This window comes from Emys orbicularis, chromosome 13 (genome assembly GCF_028017835.1).
Source record: "Emys orbicularis isolate rEmyOrb1 chromosome 13, rEmyOrb1.hap1, whole genome shotgun sequence".
In the NCBI taxonomy this organism is placed as follows: domain Eukaryota; kingdom Metazoa; phylum Chordata; order Testudines; family Emydidae; genus Emys; species Emys orbicularis.
The window spans coordinates 24,200,155-24,220,336 of NC_088695.1; the positions used below are offsets into that span (position 1 = coordinate 24,200,155).

General features: G+C 50.9%; 1 protein-coding gene across 1 annotated transcript in view; it reads right to left on the minus strand.

Moving 5' to 3' along the window:
* The window catches only part of LOC135887592 (myosin-13), a 61,110-nt gene that overhangs the window by 21,275 nt on the left and 19,653 nt on the right, over nt 1–20,182 (minus strand). The window contains exons 15-25 of the mRNA XM_065415312.1: nt 15,377–15,385; nt 14,878–14,951; nt 14,678–14,765; nt 12,960–13,077; nt 11,173–11,296; nt 9,581–9,717; nt 8,934–9,189; nt 3,312–3,554; nt 584–760; nt 206–351; nt 30–120 (exon numbers count right to left, since the gene is read on the minus strand). Of these exons, the coding sequence (XP_065271384.1) occupies nt 30–120; nt 206–351; nt 584–760; nt 3,312–3,554; nt 8,934–9,189; nt 9,581–9,717; nt 11,173–11,296; nt 12,960–13,077; nt 14,678–14,765; nt 14,878–14,951; nt 15,377–15,385 (1,463 nt within the window). The remainder of the gene's footprint in view (nt 1–29; nt 121–205; nt 352–583; nt 761–3,311; nt 3,555–8,933; nt 9,190–9,580; nt 9,718–11,172; nt 11,297–12,959; nt 13,078–14,677; nt 14,766–14,877; nt 14,952–15,376; nt 15,386–20,182) is intronic.

Consider the following 20,182-nt stretch of genomic DNA (forward strand, 5'->3'; position numbering starts at 1 on the left):
CGAAGCCACCAATAGCTCTAAGACTTTACCTGCAGTTCCTTAATTTTTTTTTGTAGCTGAGAACTTTGAGCCTGTTCATCTTCCACTTTGTTTTGTAACTGACTGATTTCAAACTCCTTCCTGGTAAAGAAGAAAAATGTGAAAGTCAATGTTTTAAAGACAAATTTGGACCCAAATTCAGAGGGATTAAAAAGCAGTGGTATACTTCTTCAGTTTGTCATCCATTTGCTGCTTGTCATTTTCCAAATCCATGATGGATTCATGAGACATCTTCAGATCCCCCTCAAGTTGTCTCTTTGCTCTCTCAAAGTCCATACGAAGCTTCTTCTCTTGTTCCAGAGACCCTTCAAGCTAAAACAACACACAAAACACACCAGCACTTTGAGAGGAACAGATAAAAGACAAGCTGCCCCAAACAAACCACACCAGTGTGCCAATGGTTTTCTGAAGGCTTAAAAATTATTTGTGTGGGTTTTCCTGCTTTAAACACAGCTCATCCATCTCACCACACATAGTCCATCCCTCCCCTAATCCACCATGGCATCTACCTATGGGGTTCACCCTCACGAAAACCTTCCCTTACATCATCCACTTGCTGTTCCAGCTTAGATTTTGTTTTGGACAGCATGTTGACTTTATCCTCCTCGGCCTGCAGGTCATCCAGTGTTTGCTGGTGGACCTCTTGGAGGGCTTTCTTCTCCTTTGTGAGCTTGGAGATAGTTTCATCCAGAGCCGCCATCTCTTCAGTAAGATTCTTAATCTAGAAAACAACCAGCACCCATATTCTGAGGGGTAGGTGCAGAGTGTGGTATTTGGATGCATGGTGATCTGAAGGCACAGGGAGCACATAAGGAGGTGCCCTTTGCCAAACTCTTGCACAGGGATAGGCAGTGTTCCCTCCAGTGCAGCTCTGTAGGCACTCAGGATGTGTGTGGGGGGGGGCATACTCCTCTAGGCTTGCTATACTTGCTGGTAATGCGAGGCACCCCAGCATGGCACTCCTGTGCTATCTGCAACCTGATTCTGCCTGTGTCCTGTCCTGGAGATGGGCAAGGGCTCTCTTTCCCCTCCCCACAAGTGCCCCTGTAAGGACAGATGTTGAGGCCCTCTGGGATTTTGTTGCTCTATGTGATGTGAATGTTGCCGTGAGTGTTTCACTGGCTAGGGGCACAGCTGGGAAGCAGTATGGACACGCGGTCAGCCCAAAGGATTCATCTCACACCCCTGCTGAAGCTTCCCTTCTCCTAGGAGAGGCAGCCCTCTGTGCAATCAAGCCACAGAACATCTTACACACTGCAGAGACCAAAGGCAAGAGGGACCCAGATGCAGTGAGAGAGGAAGTGACTTACTACAGACTGAGCATAGAGCCAGGTGTCCTGAGCCCTAGTGCAGTGCCCTTGTCACTAGGCCATGCTGGGCAATACCCCACACCAAGGCATGTGCAGGCGGGCTCAGAGATGGAGCGCTATGGAAAGGAACCAGTGGAATGATGAAGGAGGGATCTTGAGAGGAAGAGGAGGAACTGGCTCAGCCCAGCCAGCAGGAACCATAAATCTGCCAGGCTACATATTAACGCAGTGAGACTCTCGAGCCAATGACAGTTTGCTTTTCTCATGCATAGAGGCTAACTCTCCTGGTTTGGTTAGAAGCACCTGTCCCCTGCAAAGTGTCCTGCTGGCCACTGGGGGCTGCTTTTGTAACCCACGCACCTCCTGGGTGTGGTGTTCTGTCCTCTCTAGTTGCACCGAGACCACGTAGAGATTAATGAGTCTGCTACAGCCTTAGCTAGGAGCCATGGGGCTTGGAGCAGTGAGGCTCATGCATTTAGCTCCAGAGGTCCCAGGTTTGATCCTGCCTGACTGGGGTTTGTCAGTGTTACACTGTGACACCTGCACAATGGGCAGGGAGGTGACAGTCCATGCGAGCCCCCATCGTCCGCATGAGCTGGCTGTTCTGTCAGAAAGGGGCTATATTTTTTCCCACTGAAAAGCTAACATTCCTTCAGATGTGTCTTTTGCTGGTGAGTAACTGCAACCCCCCTCCCCAGTTCCTTGTATCTCAGTCTGATGTCGCTTCAGCTCAGCATGGTTAAAACGAACAACAGTGCTCTAGAGCGCCACGTGCCTTTGGTGAGCCCCCCGCCCAGCGTGCTGGGTAGGGTGACCAGGTGTCTGGTTTTCAACCGGAACCCCTGGTCGAAAAGGGATCCTGGTGGCTCCGGTCAGCATCGCTAACCGGGCCGTTGACTGTCCGGTTGCCGGCGCTGCACAGCGGGGCTGGCAGGCTCCCTGCTAGCCTCCGCACTGTGCGGCTCCCGGAAGCAGCGTCATGTCCCCCCTCCGGCTCCTACACGTAGGGGAAGCCAGAGGGTTCTGCATGCTGCTCCCACCCCAAGCACCACCTCCACAGCTCCCATTGTCTGGGAACAGTGGCCAATGGTAGCTGCAGGGGCGACGCCTGCGGACGGGGCAGCACGCAGAGCAGCCTAGCTGTGCCTCCATGTAGGAGCCGGAGAGGGCACATGCTGCTGCTTCTGGGAGCTGCTTGAGGTAAGCGCCGCCTGGAGCCTGCACCCCTGACCCCTTTCTGGGCCCCAACCCCTTGCCCCCGCCCTGATCCCCCTCCCGCCCTCTGAACCCCTCGATCCCAGCCTGGAGCACCCTCCTGCACCCCAAGCCCCTCATCCCAGCCCCACCCAGCGTCTGCACCCCCAGCCAGAGGCCTTACTCCCCCCCACACCCCAACCCCCTGCCTCACCCCAGAGCCCCTTCCCATACTCCAAACCCCTCGGCTCCACCCCCCCCAGCCCGGAGCACCCTCCTGGACCCCAAACCCCTCATTCACAGAACCACCCCAGAATCTGCACCCCCCAGTCAGAACCCTCACACCTCCCCACACCCCAACCCCCGGCCTAAGCCCAGAGCCCCTTCCCATACTCCAAATCCCTCGGCTCCACCCCCCAGCCCAGAGCCCCCTCCTGCATCCCAAACCCCTCATCCCTACCCCCACCCTGGAGCCCACACTCCCAGCCAGAGCCATCACTCCTTCCTGCACCCCAACCCCCTGAGCCAGCCTGGTGAAAATGAGCGAGTGAGTGAGGGTGGGGAGCACAAGTGACAGAAGGAGGGGAGGATGGAGTGAACAGGGGGCGGGGCCTCAGAGAAGGGGTGGGGCATGGGTGGGGCCTCAGATAGGGGCGGGGCAGGGGGTGGGGCAAGGGTGTTCGGTTTTGTGCGAGTAGAAAGTTGGCAACCCTAGTGCTGGGAGCAGCAGGCCTCAGTGCTGGGCTGCCTCCCTGAGCTCCCGCTCACCTTGTTCTCCATGGCGTGTTTCTCCTTCTCCACTTTGGCCAGTGTCAGTTCCAGGTCGTCAATATCTTTCTTCAGCTCTGAACACTCATCCTCCAGTTTCCTCCTCTTTGCTGCCAGCTCTGCGTTCGTCTCCTCCTCATCCTCCACTCTTTCAGTCAGCTCCTTAATTTTAGCTTCCAGCTGGATCTTGCTTTTGATGAGCCCATCGCATCTCTCCTCGGCATCAGTCAGATTCTCACTTTCCTGGGGAAACATATTGGAGGCATGTTACATTTAGCATAAGAACGAAAGAGGCAACGGCACACACAGTGCTGGTGAATCTTCCATGCTATTGGAATGGACATGGCAGGATCCAGAACACGGGTTCCTTGGCTGACCCCCCCACTCCAACCCCAATGATACGGGATCAGCCTGGGACTCTGCACTGGCCCCCCATTCCAACCCAAACAACATGGGATCAGCCTGGGCCCCCACACTGCCCCCACAACCCCAATGACATGGGATCAGCCTGGACCCCTGAACTCCCTCCAAGCCCAGGGATACCTGTTGCCAACTCTCTGTTATTTTGCAATGACACTGGCGATTCTGGGTGTTTTTTTACCTGTCTCATGAAAACGCAAAGGAAAGCACCAACTAGGGAGTGCTTGTGTGTTGGTGGGGCTGCAGCCAGCAACCCGTCTGTATGCGGCGTACATGGTTGCCCTTCGGACTGACCTCTCTGAGCTGGAAAAGGGCCTGGGGAGCTCGGCTGCCAACAGCCATTGGTGCAATAAAGATCTCACCTCCCCCATTGCCTGTCTCCGAGCCCGGGACCCATGTGGCCATAACGACACTGCAACTGCTCAGGAGAGATGGAGTGGGGGGGCCAGAAAGGACCGCTGTGATCATCTAGTCCCACCTCCTGCACCGCACGAGCTGGGGAACTGCCCCACATATCCTAGCGCAGACCTCCTAGATCAACATCCCATCCTGATTTGGACATGGCCAGTGATGCAGAATCCACTAGGACCCATTGGCTGACCTTTGTCGGATGCCAGGCCCACAAACAAAATGGCTGCCCTTCTATGGTCCAGGGTATGGACAGGGCACAGGGAGGAGCAGCAGAGACCAGTGACGGGGATGGGGAGAGTGAGGAAGGGTGCAGGGGGATGGAGGGGACAGAGGGAGGCTGAAAGAGTTGCAGGGGGCAACTGAGGGGGGTACATGGGGTGTGGAGGGGAGGAGCAGGCTGAGGAGGGTGCAGGGGAAGGAGGGAGGCTTAGGGGCTGAGGGGCTACAGGGGGTTGTGGGGGCAGGAAGAGGCAGCAAGGGGTGCAGGGGGATGTGGGGAGGGCAGGGGTGTGTGGGGGCCGGTTCCAGGGGGCAGAAGGAGGATGAAGGGAAACTTGGGGGGCAGGGGGCAGAGGGCAGCTGCGAGGGGATGTGGGGCAGAGGGAGTCTGAGGGGGGTTGCAGGGGACATGGGGGCAGAGGGGAGCTGTGAGGGTGCAGGGGTGTGTGTGGGCTGCGGGGGGTGTGTGTCTGCGAGGGGATGTGGGGGGCTGAACTGTGTGCAGGGTATGTTGGACCAGAGGGAGGCTGAGGGGGTCAGGGGCACTGGAACAATTTGTACAGTGGGGGTGCTGAGAGCCTTTGAACCAAATTGTAAACCCTGGATATAATGGAAACCACCCCCACGCCCCTAGTTCCAGCATCTATGGAGGGGGGCACAGGGGTGTGTGGGGTCAGAGGGGATGCAGGGGGATGTGGGGCAGAGGGGAGGCTGCAGGGCCAGGAGGGAGGCTGAGGGGGCACAGGTGTGTTTGGGGGCCAGGAGGGAGGCTGCGGGGTGTGCGGGGGCCAGTGATCAGGTAGCAGCTGGACGAGTTAGCATGCCAGTTCCACCAGATGGGCCCATGGAGGGGAAGGGGAAGTTTGTGTTACCGGGTTGCCACTTCCTACTTGGAGGAACGTAGTTCAGCCACCTCTGCGACAGAGAGCAGCTCAGTTGCTGCAGCCGCTGTGGTGCAGACATGCCTGAGCAAGAAGGCATCGCAGGGCAGTCTAGGGCCAGCAGCTGTGATTGTCTCCAGGGCTGGCTCCAGGGTTTTGGCCGTCCCAAGCAGCCAAAAAAAAAAAAAAAAAAAAAGCCGCGGCCGCGATCGCGATCTGCGGCGGCAATTCGGCGGAAGGTCCTTCGCTCCAACCGGGAGTGAGGGACCGTTCGCCGAATAGCTGGACTTGCCGCCCCTCTCCGGAGTGGCCGCCCCAAGCACCTGCTTGCCAAGCTGGTGCCTGGAGCCAGCCCTGTTGTCTCTCAACTGCAGGCCCCAGCCCAATGAACAATGGATTTTCTGCTCAGGGACCAGCACATGGGAAAAGGAGTGAGGCTGTTTTCGAGGAGGTGCCTCCCTATGCAGGGGGAGCCAACTATTGCCTCATCTAGGCAGGACTTGCAGCAGAAAGAGAAGGCAGGAGGGGCTTTTCCCAGCCTGACATGCCTAGAACCCTTGGATGCAGCAGGGTGAGACCAGACCGTGGGGTGGGACGGGGCAGGAGTGGGGCCGAGTTTCAGGACTTTCAGTACTTTCAAAGCTCAGTACCTCTCCAGTGCTTCAAGAGTCAAGTGACTGCCATGTTGTCCCTGAAGGGGTTAAACTAGAAGACCAGAGTGACCATGGCCAAGGTGAGACTCTGAGGGAGTGTGTGTAAGGGTGCGTCTACACTGCAACACGTAACGGCTCCAGGATGGGGGAGGCAGCAGGGAAAGGCTCTGGGACGGGGGAGGTAGAGGAGGGGAAAGGCTCTGGGAGGGGGGAGGCAGAGGAGGGGGAAGGCTCTGGGAGGGGGGAGGCAGAGGAGGGGGAAGGCTCTGGGAGGGGGGAGGCAGAGGAGGGGGAAGGCTCTGGGATGGGGGAGGTAAAGAAGGGGGAAGGCTCTGGGAGGGGGGAGGCAGAGGTGGGGGAAGGCTCTGGGAGGGGAGAGGCAGAGGAGGGGGAAGGCTCTGGGACGGGGGAGGTAAAGGAGGGGGAAGGCTCTGGGAGGAGGGAGACAGAGGAGGGGGAAAGCTCCGGCGGGGGGAGGCAGCAGGGAAAGGCTCTGGCAGGGGGGAGGCAGAGGAGGGGGAAGGCTCTGGGACGGGGGAGGTAGAGGAGGGGGAAGGCTCAGGGACGGGGGAGGTAGAGGAGGGGGAAGGCTCTGGGACAGGGGAGGCAGAGGAGGGGGAAGGCTCTGGGAGTGGGGAGGCAGAGGAAGGAGAAGGCTCTGGGAGTGGAGAGGCAGCGGGGCCTTTCCCTGCTAGAGCCTTTCCTCGCTGCAGTGAAAGGCAGGGAGCTGCTGAAGCCTTTCCCCACTGTCTCACCCTGCCAGAGCCTTTCACTGACATGTGTAGCTACACACTGCAGTGTGGTCACAGTCTGCTTTTCACTGCGGCAAGTAGCTACATGCACCCTACACGCTGCTGACTGTGGTGTGTAGTGTAGACATAGCCCATGTGGCTGCGGGGCTCTGGAGGTCTGAGAGGCTGGTTTCAGGACCTTGGGCAGCTTGACCGCACAGTCCCATGGCCCAAGGAGGTGCTCGGTGAAGAATTCTGAGCCTGGGCATGTGCACTAGAGACCAGGGCTCACAAAGTTAACATATAATTTGTCTGGAAATAACTACAAAGACTCTGCTTTACTGGCTCTTCACTCTACAAAAGGTACTGATCTGGGAGTGACAGCTGGAAAGTTTTTCCCAATACCTGGTTCTTTTCTCCTTGCTACAGACTTCAGCTTTGCTGGCTGCAGGCTTGTCTGGTAAGGCTGTGAACTGAGACCTTCTGAAGTATTTAGTACCTTTATACAAGGCTCTGGTGAGGTCTCATCTGGAATACTGTGTGCAGTTCTGGTCTCCCATGTATAAGAAAGATTAATTCAAACTGGAACAGGTGCAGAGAAGGGCTACTAGAATGATCCGAGGAATGGAAAACCTGCCTTATGAGAGGAGACTTAAGGAGCTTTGGTTGTTTCGCCTAACAAGACCAAGGCTGAGGGGAGATATGGTTGCTCTCTATAAATACACCACAGGGATAAACGCCAGAGCGGGAGAGGAGTTATGTAAGTCAAGGGGCAATGCTGAAATGGATATGAACTGGCCATCAACAAGTTTAGGCTTCAAATTAGATGAAGGTTTATAACCATCAGAGGAGGAAAAGTCTAGAACAGCCTGCCAAGGGCAATAGCGGGGACAAAGAACCTAGTTGGTTTCAAGACTGAGCTTGATACGTTTCTGGAGGGGATGGTATGATGAGACTGCCTACAATGGCATATGACCCATTGGCAACTGCTGGTAGCAAATATCTCCAGTGGCTGGAGACAGGACACTAGATGGGGAGGGCTCTGAGTTACTACCGTGAATTATTTTGCAGATGTCTGGCTGGTGTGTATTGCTGACACACCCTAACTGAACACCATCTTTGTGGTCGGGAAGAAATTTTCCCGCAGGTCAGATTGGCGGAGACCCTGTGGGGTTTTCGCCTTCCTCTGCAGCATGGGGCATGGGTTACTTGCTGGTTTGAACTAGAGCAAATGGCGGATTCTCTGTAACTTGAAGTCTTTAAATCATGATTTGAGGACTTCAGTAACTCCGTCAGAGATTAGGGGTCTATTACAGGAGTGGGTGGGTGAGATTCTGTGGATGTGATTTGCAGAAGCTCAGATGATCACGATGATCGGTTCTGGACTTAAAGTCTGAGTCTATGAGTCTATAACAGTGACTAGACTCTGCCCAGACCTAGGAGTGCCGCCAGCTTTTCTGCCGCCCTAGGCAACGGAAGGTCCCGCTCCGAAATGCCGCCCCCCACAGAGGTGGCGGAAGGTCCCGCCGCCGAAATACCGCCGCGGTCGCCGCCCCCCAAATTGTAGCGCCCTAGGCAACCGCCTATGTCGCCTAATGGGTTGCGCCGGCCCTGCCCAGACCTAGCAGGCTTGGAAGCACATGGGATCCAGTGACTGGGTACACTCGCAACAGACTGGTGACTGTACAGAAGGGGACTGGTCCATGTTGTGACTGTCCTTAAGTCCATGTTCACAACCTTCTCCCTGACTCATGAAGATTCAGTCTCTGCTGTAGAGTCCCTCCCTGACAGCTGATGAGGATCAGTCTCTGCCCCACCCCCATCCCTTCTCTAATAAGGTATCCCCTCCAGCACCTGCTGTAGGTTCTGCCCCAGCAGATGTGGGAGCAGATTGTGCTCTATCTCACATTTCACAGACCCCAGTTGGGAATATGCTGTGTCTATGTGCCATGGCTGCAGGGGGGCTGGAACAATTTGTATATTGCGGGGGGGGGAAGGCTGTGAGCCATTGAACCAAACTGTAAACCCTGTATAAGATGGAAACCACTTCAAGCCAGGGGATGCGGCAGCACCCCCTACACCCCTAGTTCCAGCACCTATGCATGGCTGATGCCTCCAGGGGTTATTTGCTGCTGGGTGGGAGCATTTTATGCCCATTTTGTACTCACTTTGCTGAGGTGTAAGTGACAAGAGCAGGTGCAGAGCAGTGGGGAATCTGGCCGCTAGTCTATGAATGTTGTGGAGTAGGGAGGGAAGCAGGCAGGAAAGGGTAAGTTCATTGTATTTGAAGGAGTGGAAGTTACTCACAGTCTGCACTTGGAGCTGCAGGTCATTTTTCTCTTGCAGCAGGGTCACCATTTTTTCCTCCAGTTCTTTCCTTTTTGCCTCAGACTTAGCAAGCTCCTCCTTCGTTCTCTCAAACTCTTCCTTCATGTTGGCCATCTCCTTCTCAGCTTCAGCACTCTTCAGCAAGGGCTTGATCTTGAAGTACAGCTTCATCCAGGGCCAGTGCTTGACATTCATGAATGAGCGAATGTTGTATTGGAGAGTATAGATGGATTCCCTGAAAATCCATTAAACTACAGCTTAAAGAATGCAGAGTATGGAGCCAATGGGACTTGGGTTAGGAATAAATTCCAGGTATTAGAAGGACAGTTTCTCTAAGTACCATCTAAACAGCTTTTGCGGGAGATTTGTGTTGAAACCAATACATTACTGGGTGTAAACAAGATACTTCTAGTCCCTGTGGAGGTGCAATGATGGACACTCTCTGAATAGAACACAAAGAAATGCTCTGAAACAGAGAAAACACTTCTGGACTGTAACTTGTGGGGCCTTTAGAATGTGATTTCCCCAAATCTCAATGCTGCTCAGGCTAATGCTATTGAGAAGAATTGGCTGCAGGACTCCACCTGCCCAGGGAATACAGGTTTAGAGAGGCAGTTGCCTGTTACCTTCTCTCACTCATCTTCTTGAATTCTACACGCATAAGGTACCCTCTGCACACAGCCTGCGTATGGGTGATGAGGCTCACAAGCTTCTCATCTCTCATCTCCTCCAGCAGTCCAAGGAGACCAGCCTTGAAGAATACCTACAGCATCATGGAGAGATACAGTATTAGTTTGGGGGCAAAGCGGGTATGCAGCCAATGGAGAGGACACAGGACATAGCAGCAAAGAAAGGATTCCCATGGAGTGAAGATTTGAAAAGCTGGAGGAATGCTGGATCCCCTTTACAGACCTGAGTGTGCACTGACACCGGCACATGTCAATCAGTGTGAACCTGCTCCCCATGTCACTCTAGCTCTGCTCTCATGCTCTCAGAACAGCATGAGTCACTCAGGGTCCTCCGTGATCTCAAATTACTAAAGCAAAGCCCTATGATAATGCCACATCTGGCTAGGGAGCTCAAGCTGACAGCCACTAATGAGCCATCAGGGTAGGGCACTAGCGTCCCCCTGGCAGCAAGGTGACTAGGAGCCGGCCAAGTAGTTTGCTCTGACTCTATTCAAAGCCAGCAATGATCTTGGTAAGCAAAGGGGGAGAGAGGTGTTATTACTACAGCAATGCTCATGAATTCATAACAGCCCTTTCTGTTCTATTGCTCACCCATACACTACCCTTCTGCAGCTCAGCACGCCTGCTGAGCAGTCACACAATAAACCGGACTGCACATTGCCAGAGAAACATACAGAGACGTCTTCCATAAGTGCTGTTAGCTGTAGTAACAGCTGCTCCCTGTGCCCCCTGCCTGTCCTCCCCCAGTGCAGATGCTGTCTGCATCCCAAGAAGCTGCTGATGAGAGTGTGTGGGGCTGGAATGTTCCATTTTCCAGGGTTTATTTTCAATCTTTGCAGCATATCAAAGCAATTACCATGGACCATGGGAGGCTCTTCCAAAAATCAAAGTGCCCTGTGGCTAAAGGCTCCTGCTCCTGCCACCTATGAGCTCATGCAGGGAAAGCAAAGCAGGTTTTCTGCAAATTGCCTAGAGTTTTTCTCACCCATTAAAAGGCATTGTTCCTCATGAGTCTGGGACATCCAAGCCATGGAGCCTGCATGTCAGGTGTGTGCTGCTTTCCTGCACACCAGCTCAGACACAGTGAAGGAGAGAGCAAGCCATGGAGGGAGAAACAAGTCTGCCCAGAGGGCATGTTTGGGCTCAGTGCAGGCACCAGATCTAACACGGGCACAACCAGCATGGCTCTTGTGGAATATGGCATTGCTGTTAGCAGCAGAGCTCAAAGATCAGCTGCACACACAGCCCTGCAGGTGGCAGCCTTCTCCTTTTGCTCCCACCCCTACTGGATTTTGTTTCCTCGTTTGATGGTGAACTTGGGTTTTGTTTTCTATGAACAGTTGTAGAACTGGACTTCCTACCTTAATGTTTATAAGAAACGAATACAAGAGGAGTGTGAAAACAGCAAATCAAATCCCAGGCTCTAGTTCGGTGCAGTATTCATGAATTTTCCCCACTGTTTATTGTCATGTGTCACGCTGCCCCTCTCCAGATAGAGGTGCCTGCTCACCTCTACATATGAGCATTACCTTACTGTGGCCAAATCTGTACTGATTGTGATCGACATCAATGGAGGAGAGAAGCTTTTCTGAAGCATTCTTACTGTCAATGAAATGGCCTTCAGGGATGGCTGAGGCATTCAGGATTTTGTATCTGTGGGGAAAGAAACAGCAGGACACCGGTTTTAGACAGGGTCAGGAGTACACTTATAATAAGCAGGACATTGCAGAGCGACAGGAAGGTGCGCTGCTTGGAGGTCATTGAATTCACTGTCTAATATCAAGAGGGCTTTGATTATGCAAACTGTGGGTGAACTGAACATTATGACAGGGACCACATATAACTCACTCATTCTCCACTGGAATTTGCTGGCTGTGTTATTATGTGGGTCATTAGCACCAGCAGTTAGGAAGGACACAGTGAGAACTGTCCAGTCCTTTCTTTTTCACCCTGTTACATAAACCAGAACAAGGGGACACTCGATGACTTTAAAAGGGAAGTAAATTTAAAAGCACCAAAGGAAAATACTTTTTCCAGAATGAATATATAGCTTGTGGAACTCTCTGCCCACAAAGTCACCCAGGGAAATACTGTGGCTTGGATAAACAATGGCCTGTATAATTGTGTGACTGCTGTTAATAGTCTGTGCATTCTGCAAGATAACAGCCTGATTCGGGTAGTCCTGTCTCATGCCTATGGACAGGTTGTTCCTCAGCAGGGATTTTGAGGGATTTCCCCCACAGACAGCACTGCTCCATTATACACCTCTACCTCGATATAACGCTGTCCTTGGGAGCCAAAAAATCTTACCGCGTTATAGATGAAACCGCGTTATATCGAACTTGCTTTGATCCGCCGGAGTGCGCAGCCCTGCCCCCACGGAGCATTGCTTTACCGCGTTATATCCGAATTCATGTTATATCGGGTCGCGTTATATTGGGGTAGAGGTGTATATGGAATCTTTGCATACTTGGATTTACTTGCCTATTTTAATTGCTAACAAAACCAAAGAAAGTGCTTGTCCTGAAGTGCAGTTTAGGTGTCCCACTAGATCCCAACTGCATTTAAGTAGCCAATTGGCTACTGGAACAAAGTTTTCCCTGCAGTTGGCATGGAAACTGTGACCTGCTGGATTAAATATCAGGTGCAGGGGACAGGGCATTTTCAATGAGGAGCCCTTGACAATAGAATTCACTTGTACCACAGGGCCTAAGTCTGCTGGCTGTCAGTGCATGCAGCAAGAGGCATCTCTTTGCAGAAGCTTTGACTGCAGGGGTGGGCTTGGCTGAGTTTCTTATGCTGGGTTATGGGTTTGATGCTGGCCAACTGTTATTGTGCTATGTGATACGTGTGTATTTTTGCATACACACTCAGAGATGTTTGATAAGAGCTATTTATAAATCTAATTAATTACATTAAAGACTTTTTTTTCACCTTCCTTTGAAGCATCAGTAACTGGCCATTTCTGTGGCAGGATACTGGCTTGGATGGACCAATAATCTGATCTAGTCTGACAGGAGATGGGATACCAGACTAGGGAGAGTCTGAAGTGGTGTGACAGATCCTATTTACCTCTCATCCCAAATGGGAGAGGTCTCTAGACACAGCAGTAATAGAAATAATCTAAGGCTAAAAACAAATAAGGATAAGAACTTGTCTGTTTCGTTCACCTGTTGCATCCTGTCTGACATGTACATTGTCAACTCCCTGGGGCAGGGACTGTCAGCTGTGTTGGGCCCTACTCCAATGGGCCCTGATCCTTGATTGGGTTATAGGCACTGCCATACTGTCACTCATAGTAATAATTAAAGACAACCTTTGTTTAAAGTCAGCGTATAGGATTCTGCTTGGGAACCCCTTTCTACAAATCCGGATGCCTTCCAGCACACCGTTACACCGCAGCTGGTGCATCACCAGGTGATGGTCCATTATACCTTAAACAAGATAAAACAGCAATGACTGTCAACACTTGCACACAGGCGCTTCTCATTTCAAAGGATCCCAAACTGATCAGCACTCAGAAATCTCTCCTTCTACTGAAATGCAGCCACCTCAAGGGCAAAAGACAGCAGCTGTCTAATAATGAGACTGCACAATGCCTAGGACAGGAAGCGAAGATGAAGGGAGGATCACACTGAAGCTGCAGAGGAAAGTTTGAGTAGCAACTGCTCAAGGTGGGAGTTGTACAGGACACTAGGGCTGGCACAACCCCCCTTGCAAAGAGTGCCTGGGAGTCTCCACTGGCTGCAAGTTAATGGGGACTGAGCTCATCTCAAAGATAGCAGAACCAGGCCTAGCCTAGAAACTGCCCTAACAGGCCAGCTGAGAACTCCCTACCTAGTGTTGGGGTATCCACACTTGGTGTGCAGAGCTGGCTCAGTGCCTTAACATACAGGGTGTGTCAGGAATAAGGGTTGTGTGGGGAAGGGGGCATGACTGGGGTACACTGTGCCTTGGGAATACTCCACATAGTGGAATGGCCTGTAGGGGGCCATGGCAGCTAGTGTGAATGTGTGAGGTTTGGTCATTAGTGGAGTGTGACAATATGTGATCTCTGGTCAGTTTATGAGCATGTGTGTAGGTTCTTTTATTGTTTTTAATATATTTTCTCTGTAATGCTTTTATCTCAAGAATAAATGTGCTTTCCTAGACAGAGCTGAGTGGTAACTTAACTGTGACAATTACCCTGTTCGTAGCTTTCGAAGAGAAAGCAAAGCAGAGCAGGCTGGCTTAGGCAGTCTGACTTTGTTGGGCGGTCACAGTATAGAGAGGGACCTAAGAAGCCTGGAAATACCCCAGTCCGGAGGGAGAGACTAATGGGTCTGCCCAGGAGATGTGAAGGCTGGAGATCTGAAAGCCTAGGGTGGGTCCCTTGCTGGACCACAGAGGGGGAATACAGGTGCCATTGCCCTGAACGGTGACACACTCAACCCACTCCCATATCCCACACCTACTCATCCTGCTCATTCCTGGCCAGCTACCCCTCCCCTTCTGGTACACTGCTCCAGACCTCTGGCATCTAATGGAAGGAAAGGGATAATCCTGTTCCTGGGGCTAAACCTGAGACCAACTGCAGCATTCAGCCACATTTCCCTCCTTTTGGTTCCATTCCACGGCCACTCACACAGGTTCTGCACATGTGACTGTTCCCAGGGAGCTAATTTATTGCCTAGAGATAAGATTCATTTAAATCAAGAAACCAAATGTGTTGCATGCCTGAATGGAATTTGTTTCAGGTGAAAGCCAAAGCCCATTAAAAGATGAAACTCACTGACCAAAGAACAGAAACAATACCATGTGATTTACATAACCAGAGTTTTCAAGTTATCCAGATTGGAATGTGTTTGAGAAAGGGACCTGCCAAACAGTTCTACATGACACTCACATGCTAAATACCTGGTTACTTACTGACAATTCACAAGCAGGCTAAAGAGCTAAATAAGATCAATACACTGTTCACAACTAACAATTCAGCCAGCTCTACTCAGTGCCATGGCTCCATGGCCTAACCTGCAGTCTGGTTTGATAACTTACCAGGTGTCTTAGTTTCATTGGGAATGAGGCAGCGCACAAAGTGAGGATAGGTGCTTCTCAGGTTGGTCATCAACTTGTTCAAATTCTCCTGTGAGAGAGGAAACCAGGGCTCTGAATGCAGTGAAAGATAGTTTTATTTTGCATTTTCCTGTCCAATGACAGGGCATGCAGTGCAGTGTTGAAAAGTGCAACTCACGTACCCTGAACACAGCAGACACCGTCTGGAAGGAACCACCCTTCTTCTTAGCACCTTTCTTGCTACCCCCGCTATCACCTTGGGAGGAGACACCAGACATGTCAGAGCAGATAGTATGTTCTATAGGCAGGGTCTTCCCTTGTGCAATAAGGAACCAAATATGTACAGTGGAGTTTTTTAAGTGAAGTGCTGCTGTATAATGAAATGGCTGATTGTGAGCTAGTGCATGCCACACTCTGCAGTGGGATGCATGGCTTTGAGGGAAAGGCCCTCATGTCATGGGGCAGGTGTTTTTGGTGGTACAGCACACAGTGGCCTGGTATGCTTGAGTTTAGCGGGGAGCTGTCTGAATTTTAGCTTTGGGAGCAGCCTCAATTCTTTTAGTATTCAGGCCATCAAAGTCATTTGCTCTTACTAATGCACTGGGTGCTCTAGAGGGGCACTGGTACATTCCCCCTTGTAGAGGGGGGTGGAGGGCAGTGTGCGGCCACATTTTGCTTCACCAGTGTTCTCTCAAGATGGAGGGAGGGCCACCAGAAAAGTGGCCATGGACTTAGCTATCAGCTGTGGAGCTTGCGTTCTTCTTACTGCGTGGGTTCTCTGGGTCATGGTGTAATGATTGGGCCTCCACATTTACCTGAACTGTGAAAAGTGAATGAAAGTTCCTAAGATGGCACAATAACCTATAACAATAAATGGTGATAGGGAAAAGTGTAAAAGGGAGACAGACAGACTGGATTAGTCCAAACAAGGAAGACTATTGATACAACTCAAGGGCTGGGTTAAGATCATGTCTGGTAAACAAGAGAAGTGTGGGACCAGAAATCAGTTAACCACAATCGGATCCCTTTTGGGGTGGTTAAAAAAACCCACACTTTTTGGAAGAAATTGTCTGACCACTTCTGCTGACTGGGTCATGGGAGAGCCGGAAGGAGTGAGCTTCACTATCATGGCTACAACTCCTACCATCTCCTGGGACCCTGTGATCCACCATGACACTGTTGGGCCTTCATTGTTCTGATCTTGAGAGATGTCCAGACCAAATGGGGCCAGAGAGAGGGACCCAGATGACATTGCCACCTCTACTGGCTCCAGCTAAATCCCTAACACCACCTGGGAAATGAGATTTTGTTGCCTGCCCCACCCCTCGTCCCCTACGTGTTCTTTTCCTTCCCCAACTTATTTTCTCTTTCCTAACCCTCTACTTTTTCTTTCTGTCTAACGAGAGTACGGCTTAGCCAGCCAAGACTCTATATTTTGCAACACTGCTGTAAGCCTGTGACCAGAAAGCGGCAGCTAAAAGCAGTGTTCTTAGCACATGGCTGGTGAGATGAAGGCAGCTGGGGCACTTATGTCTTACTGCTATTGATTAACTTTAGGGAGCAAAAAAGAAGCTCTTTTCTGTGCTGGGATCTTGCCATCGAGTTGTGGGGCTGTGGACTGGTTTACTGGTTTGCTGTGTTTGGTTTGTTTGAAATATAGGCTTGGTGACTGATTGTCTAAGCAAAGTTGCCCTGCAGTTAGGGGCGTTAGTGCCAGATTTTAGCAAGGCTCTTGAAGTGAGAGCCTGGCAGTTTCTTTGATTAGGTCAGTGATTAGAGGCAGATGAGTGAGAGGGGGTGAGCCACCCATTCCAGCTGTGTGTGGGGCCCAAACTTTAAGAAGTGTGCTGGCTCCCAGTGGCAGGGAGGATGAAGGCAGCTGGGAGTCTGAGGGAATTAGCCAGCTCAGTTCACCAGCAGAGGAAGGCTGGGAGATAGGGCTTTTACACTTTAACTTGCAGGTACTCTACAAAGAAGAGACTTTAGCTCCCAGTCATCTATTGGAAAAGTAATACAGCAAAACGTTCAGCAAGTTTTTGGAATGTATTGGGGACAACTTTTTGTTTTGGAAAGTGAAGGAAATAACCACAGGGACAGCCATTTTAGATTTGATTCAGATTAACAGGAAGGAATGGGTTGCAAATCTGAAGGTGGAAGGGAATTTGGGTGAAAGTGATCATGAAATGATAGGTTTCATGATTCTAAGGAAATAAGGGAGTGAGAGTAGCAGAATAAGGACAAAGGACTTCAGCAAAGCAGACTTCAACAGACTCAGAGAACTAGTGGGTAAGGTCTCATGGGAAGAAAATCTAAGGGAAAAATAAGTTCACTAGAGCTGGTAGTTTCTCAAAGAGACAATATTAAAGGCACAACATCAAACTATCCTGATGTGAAGGAAAGACAGGAAGAACAGTAAGAGGTGAATATGGCTCCATTAGGAGCTCTGTGATCACTTTAAAATCAAAAAGGAACCCTACAAAAAGTGGAAACATGGATGAACGCTAAGGAGGAGTACAAAAGAATAGCACAAGCGTGTAGAGACAAAATCAGAAAGGCTAAGGCACAAAATAACTTAGAGAGAAAGACAAAGGAAAGTGTAGGCCCTCTACTTAGTGGGAAAGGAGAACTACTAATGGAGAACACCGAGAAGGCTGAGTGTTTAATGCCTATATTGCCTCTCCTACCTAATTGCCCTCTTTGACAGGTTTCTGGACATGCGGATGGGGGGAAGGGGAAGCAATAGATATAATATATCGTGATTTTAGTAAGGCTTTTTACACAGTCCCACATGACATTCTCATAAGCAAACTATGGAAACGTGATCTAGATGAAATTACTATAGGGTGTGTGCATAACTTTTTGAAAAAAAGTACTCAAAGAGTAGTTATCAATGGTCAAACTGGGTGGACATCTCCACTGGGGTCTCTCAAAGATCTGCCCTGGGTCCAATACTATTTAATATTTTCATAAACAATTTGAACAATGGAGTGGGGAGTATACTTATTAATCTGTGGGTGACACCAAGCTGAGAGAGGATGCAAGCACTTTAATCCTATCCTCCAGAATTCAAATCAACCTTGACAAAATGGAGAATTGGTCTGAAATCAACAAGATGAAATTCAGTAAAGACAAGTGCATAGTACTTCACTTGGGAAGGAAAAATCAAATGCACAACTACAAAATGGGGAGTAACTGGCTTGATGGTAGAATTGTTGCAAAGGATTCTGGGTTACAGTGGATCACAAATTGAATATGAGACAATAATGTGATGCAGTTGCTAAAAAGGCTAATACCATTGGGGGGAGGGGGAATGTTAACAAAGGTAATGTAGGTCATTGTCTCGCTCTGTTCGGCACTGGTGAGGCCCCAGCTGAAGTAATGTGTCCAGTTCCGGGTGCCACATTTTAGTAAAGATGTGGATCAATTGTAGAGAGTCCTGAGGAGAGCAACAAAACTGATAAAATTATGAGGAAAGGTTTAAAAAATTGGACATGTTTAAGTCTTGTGAAATGAAGACACAATGGAGATTCTTGTTTCTACTCCGTGATAACTAGAGCTGAAAACACTGGTGAGCAGGCCTAGGGGCTGAGCTTTAGATCTGGTGTGGGGCCAGTGTTGCCATGAAAGACAACTCAAAGGCTGTAGCAATAGTGAGATTCCCCACTATGGGGTGAAATCACTAAGCCTGTAATCTCTGGGCTAAATGGTGGAAGCTCAGAACAGGCCACCACAGCTGGAGGTAGAGGCGGCAGCAAGCAGCGGCAGAGGTGGCAGCAGTGGCAAGCTGCTACAGCGGCCTCATTCAAACCGTCCCTGCAGGGGTGGGAGGTGAACTCATCTGAATGCATCCCTGGATTCAGGACTTCAATGATCTCAGACAACAAAACATGTGGGGTGCAGTGGACGGAACAGGGAATGGTGTTATAGGGACATTCATTCATTGGAATTTCACACTGCAAGGTGGGAAACTGAGGCAAACAACTTCTGCCCAAAGGGCTGTGGAGCAGGTGTTTACTTATTTGCGTAATTTGTAATCATTCTTGCAGTGTTTCCCCAAATTAAGGCTGTATTCCCTCTGCTCTTAATAAAAGTTCTCTCTTGTAATAAGTAGACTCAGTGCTAGCATTGCCCCGTCAAGGCACCTGGGGTGGTGGTTAGTTTTCCCTGATTTCTGGGTGGGGGCTCAAGCTGCTTTTGTTTTATAATGTTAAAGGGACCCTGAGATATTAAACCCAGACCTTATTGCTGCCGGCAGCCCTGGCAGAAGGGTACATATATCTAGCAGCTGACAGGAGCTGTATTGCTGGGGCTGACTGTTTATTGACAGGAGGGTGTCTGGAGTGGCAAAGGGCTGCAGCTGTCATCAGCGGTGGCTCCAGGCACCAGCACTCCAAGCGCGTGCCTGGGGCGGGCAAGCTGCGGGGGGCGCCCTGCCGGTCCCTACGAGGGCGGCAGTCAGGCAGCCTTCAGCGGCATGCCTGCGGGAGGTCCGCTGGTCCCGCGGATTCTGTGGCGGGTATGCTGAAGCTGTGGGACCGGCGGACCTGCCGCAGGCATGACGCCGAATCTGCGGGACCAGGGACCTCCCGAAGGCAGCCTGCCTGCCGTGCTTGGAGCGGCAAAAAAGCTAGAGCCGCCCCTGGCTGTCATTCCCTCATATCTTTCTGTGCTGTGTCAGAGGCTTGGCTGCTGCATAGGGCAGCCATGAGGCATCTGGTTCTCCAGGACCAGAAACCTTTGAGGGTATCCCATGGGGTGAGTGTCCACCTCTATTCTGGGTGACTGTGGGCAAGTCACCTCATCGCTCTGTGCCTTACTTTCCCCATCTGTAAACCAGGGATAATGACTGACTGATCTCCATTAAAAAGCGCTGTACAAATGCTGGGTATTATTATTATTGCTCAGTTCTGTACAGGTTCTTACACCACACTCCTCACCATGCTCTGTGAGTGCTTTCCAGTTGTGCATTGAGCACATCTGTCACATGCTTGTTCTCTCATCCTCTCCTCAGGGGAAGGGAGTGGGGAAGGGAGTGTTTGTTCGGGATTTTTAAGACAATATATATCTATACCAGTCGCCATATGTTTCTGTTAGAGAAGTGTCCTTACAGTGGAAGGTGGGAAGGTTTGGGATGGTCCTTAGTTCCCAGGGGAGTTTATTCCACAGCTTGGGCTGGCCCCTGGGAAAGCGCTGTCTCCTGATTCCCTGTGCTGTGTTTGCTCCAGGTCTGCCGCACTTGAACCTGGCTGTCTTTCCCAATTGTGCCAATGGCTCCTAAGCCTTCCTCACTTTGGGTATGTCTACACTACAGGATTAATCCGAATTTATATAATTCGAATTTAGGAAACCGATTTTATAAATTCGAATGTATTCGGCCACACTAGGCACCATTAATTCGGTGGTGTGCGTCCAAGCTACCGTAGTAGCATCGATTTCCAGAGCGTTGCATTGTGGGTAGCCAATAACATTGAATTGCCAATAACTTCG